General features: G+C 41.5%; 1 protein-coding gene across 2 annotated transcripts in view; it reads right to left on the bottom strand.

The window, feature by feature from the left end:
• Nucleotides 1-288: 288 nt before the first annotated feature.
• NARS (asparaginyl-tRNA synthetase) overlaps nt 289-10,281 on the bottom strand; it is a 19,557-nt gene continuing 9,564 nt past the window's right edge. For both annotated transcript variants that reach the window (XM_003788429.3, XM_012804295.1), the window contains exons 9-15: nt 8,327-8,548; nt 8,027-8,226; nt 6,895-7,030; nt 6,451-6,564; nt 3,226-3,357; nt 2,780-2,911; nt 289-1,406 (exon numbers count right to left, since the gene is read on the bottom strand). In XM_003788429.3, coding sequence (XP_003788477.1) covers nt 1,275-1,406; nt 2,780-2,911; nt 3,226-3,357; nt 6,451-6,564; nt 6,895-7,030; nt 8,027-8,226; nt 8,327-8,548 — 1,068 coding nt within the window. In that variant the 3' untranslated portion in view covers nt 289-1,274. The remainder of the gene's footprint in view (nt 1,407-2,779; nt 2,912-3,225; nt 3,358-6,450; nt 6,565-6,894; nt 7,031-8,026; nt 8,227-8,326; nt 8,549-10,281) is intronic.

Here is a 10,281-nt window from a genome sequence, read left to right as displayed (position 1 = left end):
ACAGGCACTTGCCACAACACCCAACTATTTTTAGAGATAAGATTTCGCTCTGGTTCAAGCTGGTATTGAACCTGTGAGCTCACGCAATTCACTCGCCTCTGGCCCTACTTACCTAATTTTAAAAGGCCATTCCTTTTCATTACCATGTAACTTTAGTAATGACTACTGCATGTGGGCAACATCTAACTTCACATATATGCAGCATAAAAAATAAAAAGAGAAAAAATTACCAAACATAAATTAATGTAAGACAGAGACATTCAACTAGAAGAAAATTAAACCAGCATAGAGTTTTTGTGTGTGTTTCTTTATTGATTGCTGGGAATACAGCCTATTGAGAATACACGACATGCATTCAGGAGAGAAATTAACTAAATCTGAAATAAAGCCATTCAAGAAGCCTGCTGTGAGCTAATAAGGTGGCACAGATTAGATCTAAAGACATGGTGGGGGCAACTCAAACGACCACTTACAGTTGTTAAGATTCTGGCAGCAAATTGTTTTTGAACTTATTTGTTCTTAATTACTTAGGAATTAACAGGAAAGAGGGAAGATCAGTCTGCCTCTTTAGCTTAAACTAATGCTAAAAGGAATGCTGTGAATCATTAAGTACTCCCCAAATTATGCTCTTACTTCAAATTCTGTAAGGAAATTCCATTTTTACAAATTCTTTCATATCAATTTGTATGCCTCAGACTTATAAGCAGCTATGTGGATTTAGTAAAGATTGATAAGTGATGCAAAAGACTTGCATTCATTTGATTCTAGCATCTACTTCTGAATTACACCCTATTCTAGTACCAGCAGATTTTCATACCATATTGCCAATTTCCCCCAAGATGTTTAGTTTGACTCACTGATGCAATAAAAAAAATTAGAAAATTCCAGTTACACTTAAAAGGACAGAAAGATTAAGTTGCTGGAATGTGTTAGACCATAATTTAAAACTAATTATGTATATAACCCCAAAATTATGACCTATAATTGGATAAAATGCTGAAATGTATCCACAACTGCCGAGTTATCTACCATATATTTCCCCCAAACTCTGTGATAGACATTTTTCTTAAGATGGCAATCATCAATATCACTTGACTTTCAAGTAATTTGCACTACTTTTTAGCGTAGTAGGAATAAAAAGCATAGAGAACAGAAACAGTTATACCCCAATGGAATAAAAAGGGAAGATTCTGGCTTTTTGTTCTTTGTTTTAAAGAGGCAGCTTATTCCTTTCACAAACTGAATTCTTTCCATCACGCTTTAGGAAGAATCGGTCACGGCCTGCAGCGCTGGACAAACCGAGGGTATAAACACACATCTCGGATGTGATACCTATTCAGGATCCAAGTTAAAAACCGTTCCAGGCCCAAGCCATATCCTCCATGAGGACAGGTACCATATTTCCTCTGTTTAAAGAAAAGTGGGAGAGAAAAGTAAATGCTTAGTTTTAAATTTCTTCTAAAATATTCGAATTTCCTTGGCTCGGTGCCTATAGCTCAGCGGTTAGGGTGCCAGCCACATACACCGGAGCTGGCAGGTTCGAATCCAACCCGGGCCTGCCAAACAACAACAACTACAACCAAAAATAGCCAGGCGTTGTGGCGGACGCCTACAGTCACAGCTACTTCGGAGGCTGAGGCAAGAGAATCGCTTGAGCCCAAGAGTTTGACATTGCTGTGAGCTATGATGTCGCAGCACTCTACTGAGAGCAACAAAGTGAGACTCTGTCTCAAAAATAAGTAAATAAATATTTTAAAAAATAAAATATTCAAATTTCCCACTTGAAAGAAGCTGGCTCACTGTGATTAAGAATTCAACCCAGAGGCTGGGCACCATAGCTCACACTTGTAATCCTAGCACTCTGGGAGGCTGAGGCAGGTGGACTGCCTGAGTTCAGGAGTTTGAGACCAGCTGATGCTAGAGTAAGACTCTGTCTCTAGTAAAAATAGAAAATCTAGCTGGGCATTGCAGATGCCTGTAATCCCAGCTAAGCAGGAGGCTGAGACAGGAGGGTCACTTGACCCCAGGAGTTTAGGTTGCTATGAACTAAGCTAATGCCATAGCACTCTACTTAGGATAACAGAGTAAGACTGTCTCACAAAAAAAAAAGAAAAAATAATTCAACCCTTAATATATATACCTTCATAAACCATGTGTAAAGGAATAGCTTGGTATGAAAAACAAATAAGGAATTAAATATCACACTAGAAAGAAGAGATTTCAAACTTTCAAACTGAGTTAGTATCTCTTTACTTAAGGGAAAATAAAGGATAGTACTAGATACTAGTGAGATCTAATAACTTTTTTTTTTTCTTTTTTGAGACAGAGTTTATGTCGCCCATAGAGTACTATAGCTCACAGCAACCTCAAACTCCTGGGCTCAAGCAATTCTCCTGCCTCAGCCTCCCAAGTAGCTGGGACTGTAGGCAGCTTGCCACAATGCCCAGCTATTTTTTCATTGCAGTTGTCATTGTCATCTAGCTGGCCTCAGGCCAATTCGAACCCACCAGCCTGGGTGTATGTGGCTGGCACTGTAACCAATGAGCTATAGGTACCACCCTAATAACAATGCAATGAGCCAGGCTAGCCATTAAACAAGTTTTCAAATAAAACTTGCGAAGACAAAACTAGTAATATTCATATGCCACATTATAATGAAGAATCCAAAAACAGCTCAAGTATCAAATATTACCCTACACTCTCTCCTTATACAAATTTTAATGTACACAGAACTATTAGAATGAAAAAATTTTAAAGAGTGTTTAAGACTTGTTTTTACCTGATCTGTATACCAATAGTAAGGAGTGGGGTCAATCCCTTCTCTTTTATAACCTGCCAGCAGTTCTTCACCATCCCAGATACGCATTGAACCTCCCACAATCTCACCAACATTAGGCATCAAGACGTCAACCTTTAAATATAAGCAAAAAAAAAAAAAAAGCACAGTTACCACCAGGCTGTCAGACATGACACTAACATGGAGCTTAAACAAAAAGTACAATTAAAGGTCTGACAGCCAAGGGAGGCTCTGCGATCATGCAAAATGCAAATATTATTTAGACAGTATGTTAATGCCAATTGGAGGAGGGAAAAACCCATTTCTTTAAATACTGTCATTCTAGATACATAATGAAATATTTGCCAGGAGCTGTGTCTTGTTCCAGATGACAGTCCCCACCCCCTTAAAAAGCAAAATGACTAATACTCTTGGAATCACAAACTGACAGATTCAGTAAGCCGGGAATCCTCAGGACATCGCTGCATATAGAAGGACTTGATCTCCACAGGAAATCGACACAGCAAGATTGGTTCATTAATGGTGTCTGTCATCAGTCTCTCAGGAGCTTCTGGGATATCCTGAGGTCAAACAAGACTTCATTAACATTTACGGCTCGGAACACAACAGGGCAGGAGCAGCTCCTTCACCCACACCAGCTCCTCCTCCCATTAATTCAGCCTAGTAGAGCACTCAGTGACTCTTAACCCACACACACTTGTGTAAGGAACAATTTATTTCAAAGAGAAATAAATGTCTTTTAAGCTCACAGTTATTAAATGTGTAAAAAGATCTACCTCCTTTCACAGTGCACCTTGACCACCATGCTGTTTGAGGACTGAAAACCAAAAAAACAAAAGGAAACCCCCAAGCTGTGACTAGACACTGCTCAGTTATTTTTTTCAGTGGCCTGTTTTAAAGTGAACTTGTCCATTTAGCTCTGTAAGGTATTCGGTAATTGGTGAATGATGCGAGTGTGTTATGAGTGACACTACTCTTTAAACTCTCCTGTTATAATCAGTTATGCCTTAATGACAGTGAGGCATAATCATAGGACAAATTAACCAGCATCAAATTTACAGGTGTAACCACACCTGGAAGAGTTAGCTGAGAAATGTTAGATGATGACAACCAAAATTAGTTTCCTCCTCTCTTAAAACATCCTTTGGGGCTCAGCACCTGTAGCTCAACTGGCTAAGGCGCCAGCCACGTACACCTAAGGTGGCGGGTTCGAATCCAGCCTGGACCCACCAAACAACAATGATGGCTGCAATCAAAAAATAGCCGGGCGTTGTGGCGGGCGCCTGTGGTCCCAGCTACTTGGGAGGCGGAGGCAGGAGACTCGCTTGAGCCCAGGAGTTGGAGGTTGCTGTGAGCTGTAATGCCACGGCAGTCTACCCAGGGGGATAGCTTGAGGCTCTGTCTCAAAAAAAAAAAAAAAAAAAAAAAAAAAAAACATCCTTTGGTACCACACATAAATTCAAGTTAAAACTGAAAACTCTTGTCCCAGAAAAAACAGATTGAGAAGACTCACTGATTTGCTCGAGGTGAGAATGAAATGGGCGCACACACACCCCCGTCCCGTACCCCACATTCAAGCTCTGGTCCCTTTGCTCATAGGTGCTTTACACATGGGGTTCTGCATAAGATGCAATCAGGGAAGCGGAGTCTCTGCACACCTCGGAAGTCTGAAGGCCATGTATCCCCCCTAGTGTCTTCATACGTATGAAATGATAACCATGTATACAGGCGCAGAGGGGGCCCATCTTTTGTCTTTTCTGCCACCCATCAGAAGAGTTGTCTTGGGTCACACAATAAATACACAAACACTAAAGAAAGCTGATGAGCAAAAAGGTCCATGCACACCATGCATATCCAGCACCACAAATAAGCAAAACAATCCTCAAATAATCTGCAGGCGGCTCATGGGCCACAGGTTGGACACCCCTGTCAGAGATAAGGGACCGGAGAGGAGGTCACTAGTCTTCAGTTACAAAGCAGGGAGGAGGGCAGCGCCTATGGCTCAGTGAGTAAGCCGGCCCCATATACCAAGAGTGGAGGGTTCAAACCCGGCCCCAAACTGCAACAAAAAATAGCCGGGCACTGTGGTGGGCACCTGTAGTCTCAGCTACTCGGGAAGCTGAGGCAGGAGAATTGCCTAAGCCCAGGAGTTGGGAGGTTGCTGTGAGCTGTGACTCTACAGCACTCTACCAAGGGTGATAAAGTGAGACTCTGTCTCTTAAAAAAAAAAAAAAAGCAGGGAGGACAAGGGTAGAAGCCAAGACCACCTGGGGGAAGGGCCCTTCCCACTCAATCACATGCCCTAGCTGAGTACCGAGGTATGCTAACAGTATTCAAGTTGTCAGAGCATTCCATTATATATCATAAACGGAATTCACAAAACAATGAGTGCTTTACACAGACCAGGCAGTACAGGGTGTCCCAAAGGTTGCCAGGAGTAGGAAAAATCAAAAACTCATACTTTATATATTTTTAGTATTTTTTTATATTTATACATCAGCATGTAGAGAATATTTTGTAAACACTTTATAAAATTCTGTAATGATGGCTCGGCACCTGTGGCTCAAGCGGCTAAGGCACCAGCCACATACACCTAAGGTGGCAGGTTCGAATCCCCAGCCCGGGCCTGCCAAAACAACAATGATGGCTGCAACCAAAAAATGGCCAGGCGTTGTGGCGGGCGCCTGTGGTCCCAGCTACTTGGGAGGCTGAGGCAGGAGAGTCGCTTGAGCCCAGGAGTTGGAGGTTGCTATGAGCTGTGATGCCATGACACTCTACCCAGGGGGATAGCTTGAGGCTCCGTCTCAAAAAAAAAAAAAAAATCTGTAATGACTATTTTGTAAATAAAGGTACAATTAGGTACAATTTCCCACTGGCCCTATGTACGTACAGCAACCTTTAGGATACCCTGTACACTGTTTCTCCTCCTAGAGAACCAAAACTCTAGTTAGCAGCAGCCACTCTCATTTCACCTATAAAACAACTAGATTCACAAATATTATTCAAAGAATAGTTGAAAGCACAGGAAAAGAGGGCCTGGAATGGTGTTGAAAATCTGTACCCCAGTGCATGCAGGATGGGGTTTCTTGAGCGACAACAAAATGCTAAGTGTATAGAGGACCAGGCCCTCTCCCCAGCAGGGCCTTCTCTCTTGGCTTTACATATTAACCAGCAGCTAACAGCTCTTCCAATTGCTTTCCACATGAAGGAGTCTATCACTGTTTTGGGAGCAATTAATCCCTTTGGAAGCACATGACACTGTCTTAGGAAAAATGTAACACCTACATATATATACACCAACATTTTCTATGTAATTTCAAGGCTTCACAACCTCCGGCAGCCCTGCCAGCCCAGAGGATGAGTAGAGCTTGTAAATTGAGGCCAAGAAACAAGCACAAAAGAGGAAACAGCAAAGGATGAGATGTGAAAGAATGCTGAAAACTCACTACCATTTACTGGATGCCACAGAAAAGGCAACTGCGGTGCGGCTCGTTCTACACCTACTGACTTAGTGAATCCTCAGACAACCCCACAAAGCAGGTTCAAGGATAAGCAGATGCCTCTTAAGTACTGTGACAGTTAACCAGAAGCAGCAATCCACTGGAACATGATACCACCTTTAAAATAGTGATTAGAAAGAAAGAAATACATACTTCTCCAAATTCATAGAAAGTTCCGTCTTCTTTTTTTATATTGTGTTCTTTTAGCCACACAATAGCATCTGAATAGTTCATCCGTTTGAAAGGCCGTTTGGGGGGCTTAAAGTTCTGTAGTCAAAAAGGAAAAATACAGTGCATATAAAGACACTAGTAACACTCAAAGTTTCTATTAAAAAAATTTCACCATTATTATAAAACCTTATTTCAGAGTAGAAAACTAAGCAGACATTCCTAAAAAGGAAAACATATGAATCTCTTCTTATGTAAGTTAAAATAACATAAAATTGTTGGCAATAACTATTATCACCATTAACTCTACAAAAGCCACAAGTGAAAGCTTCACTGTCTCCTAATAGATGTCCAAAATGTAACTGTGAAGCTTTCACCTGCAGCTTTTGTAGAGTTAATGGTTTGTAATTTCTATAACACTCTACCTACCGGGTTGAGTTCGTGCACTACACTTGCTGCAGGTGACTTCAAGACTCTATCTACCACATCACAGACCAAGTCCTCCACTCGGTTCAGGAGCTCCTCAAAGGTCAGGAAAGGACACTCGGCTTCCACATGAGTGTATCTGAAGAACAAGAACACGAGCTCAGGGCCACTCTTTTCTTAACGCTGGTTTTTGAAAGCAAAGATTTAACATTGGGAAACTGGCATACGAGTAAAATTCCAACAACGCTAAACCAGTTTCCCAACTTGGCAATTAGTTCTGGACTCCCCTCTTATCCCCGAATAATGATTTCCAATTTATTCCTTTTTTTTTTGAGACAGAGTCTCACTTTGTTGCCTTCAGTAGAGTGCCATGGCGTCATAGCTCACAGCAACCTCAAACTCTTGGGCTTAAATAATTCTCTTGCCTCAGCCTCCCAAGTAGCTGGGACTACAGCTGCCTGCCACAACACCCGGCTATTTTTTTTTTCGGTTGTAGTTGTCATTGTTGTTTGGCAGACCCAGGCTAGATTCGAACCCGCCAGCTCTGGTGTATATGGCTGGCACCCTAGCCGCTGAGCTACAGGTGCTAAGCCTCTAATTTATTCCTTACCATATAAAAGATCAAGGCAAACTGCAAAAGTAGACCTTAGCTATGTCTAGGGTGACCAGACGTCCCACTTTTGAACAATTTGTCCCGCGTCCTGCGGCGTTTTTAAAAAGTCCCGAGTTTTGGAAAGAATGCATGAACGGTTGGGAGAAACAGGAAGGGAATATGCGGTTTTCGGCTGCCATGTGGCTATTTTGCCAGAACATGAGTTTTATATTATTTTTGTTAATTTTATAATGTTAAACTGTAATAATTACAAATAATTGTTGAAAAGTGATTATCGAAAACTGCTTATCAGAGTTTGCATTGTTGTCAGGCCCTGCCCCGCCCCCCCAGCCATGTTGTCCCGCTTTACAAATGTTAAAATCTGATCACTCTAGCTATGTCCTAAGAAGGCAAAACTTTTTACCATGTTCTTCTATTACTCTAACATACCACAATTTTTTACATAGGTATCATTTACCTATAAAAAACTTCCATCTCTAAAGATATTTTCTAAAAATAAATAAAAACAAGATAATTTCATACTCAGCCAGGTGCCTCCGAGTTCTGGACTGTTCTGCCCTGTAAGACTGTGCAATACAAAAAACATCTCCCAGGGCTGGCATGCAGGTCTCCAGATACAACTGTGAGGACTGAGTCAAAAATGCCTCCTCCCCAAAGAAGTCAAGCTTGAAGAGCGTAGCACCGCCTTCTACTTGGGTTTGCACTAATGTCGGAGGCGTAACCTGGTCAAATGGAAGGAAAGAGTGCATAAAGGCCTGGCCTGAGTACTGCTGTTTCAAGTTTCAAAATGGCTTTTAGCAAAAGCTGACAAAGCACACTCACTTCATAGTACCCCCTATCGAAGAAGTGATCTCTCAGACACCTGGTGACCGTGGAGCGTGCTTTCAGGATTTTGGACATGTTTTCTCCTCGGATCATCATGTGTCTGTTGTTGAGCTGGACGTCAACGTCAGACTCTTCGTTGATCAAGTTATCAGCTCCTCCAGCGGGGGCCAACCCAACCAGTTCCCAGAAGTCACAACTCAGCTCATGGTCCCCTGGAGCCTACATTTTTTTTAAAAGTAGGGTGGGGAGACAGAGAGAAAAGGAAAATAAAATATTAACAGTATTAAAAGTTTTTACATCGAAATTCTTTGTAAGCTGATATTGCTGAAAACCTCATCAGTATTGGCCTTATCCTTTTAAAAGCAAAGACCCATTAATTCAATTTTACATTGACATTTTTATTTTCACAATTTTTTTCAGTATAAATACACACACACACACACACACATTTCTCTGAAAAGCACAAACTAGAAGATAACCTATAATCCTCCAACCTGAAGTAACTACTGTTACCATTTTGGTATACCTGGCTGGACACAGTAGCTTCTGTGTATAATCCTAGCACTCTGGGAGGTCAAGGTGGGTGGACTGCTTGAGCTCAGGAGTCTGAGACCTATCTCTACTAAAGAGAGAAAAGCCAGCCAGATGTGGTGGTGCACACCTATAGTCGCAGCTACTCAGGAAGGTAAGGCAGGAGGATCACTTAAGCCCCAGAGTTTGAGATTGCTGTGAGCTATGACGCTATAACACTCTAGCCTGGGCCACAGAGTGAGACAGTGTCTCAAATAAAACCATTATGGGGCAGCGCCTGTGGCTCAAAGGAGTAGGGCACCAGCCCCATATGCCAGAGGTGCCAGGGTCAAACCTGGGCCCAGCCAAATGGTACAAAAAAAAAAGAAATAAAATAAAACCATTATGGTATATCTTTCAATGGTTTGTCCATTAATTTAAATTAACATTTACTCATACTGAAAAACTCCTTAAATGTAAAGATTTTACTGATAACTGTTTATCTCTGAAACATATATACAGTAAAAATTCAAATTCCTCTAATAATTCCATCAAAAGCTATTCATGTTTAAAGCTACATATTGGCTGGGTGCAGTAGCTCATACCCATGTTCCCAGCACCCTGGGGGGCTGAGGTGGGTGGATTACCTGAGCCCAGGAGTTGGAGATCAGCCTAAGCCCGAGTGAAACTTTGTCTCTAAAAAGAATAACCGGGCATTGTGACAGGCGCCTGTAGTCCCAGCTACTTGGGAGGCTGAGGCAAGAGAATTGCTTAAGCCCCAGAGTTAGAGGTTGCTATGAGCTGCGATGCCACGACACTCTACAACACTGAACCAAGGGCAACAAGGTGAGACTTTGTCTCAAAAAAAATATTTTTAAAAAAGCTACATATCATGGAATAGATAATTATCTTGTTGCCAAACGCTGGATACCAAGTAACACTGTAACAACCACTCGATTTTGCAATCACACTACTCCCAAGAAAAACTCAATGAACTTGAATCAGATAGTCATTCTGACTAAGGGTTCTTTTACAGAATTCTCTGAGACCTTGGATCAATACTTCTAGCTGATGAGGAGGACTCTGTTTAGTCCCTCTTATGGTTAATATGTCACATTTGTTTTCTTTTCTAGCCAACAAATATAACCACAGTAGTTATTTGAACTGTAACTAACCAACAACTCTAACTCTTCAGGTTATGTACTTGTTGGCTAAAGAAGAAAGGGCTAAGTATCAGAATTACATTTAAGTTTTTTTCGGAAACAGAGTCTTATTCTGTCACCCTTGGTAGAGCACTATGGCATCATCAAAGCTCACAGCAACCTCAAATTCTTGGGCTCAAATGATCTTCTTGCCTCAGCCTTCCAAGCAGATGAGACTACAGGCACCTGGCTAATTTTCTATTTTTTTTTTTTTTTTTTTTGAGACAGAGCCTCAAGCTA

Source organism: Otolemur garnettii, unplaced genomic scaffold (genome assembly GCF_000181295.1).
Source record: "Otolemur garnettii isolate 467f Iridium unplaced genomic scaffold, OtoGar3 scaffold00027, whole genome shotgun sequence".
Taxonomy (NCBI): domain Eukaryota; kingdom Metazoa; phylum Chordata; class Mammalia; order Primates; family Galagidae; genus Otolemur; species Otolemur garnettii.
Note: the sequence above shows the minus strand (reverse complement) of the source record. Positions and strands in the feature narration are given on the sequence as shown.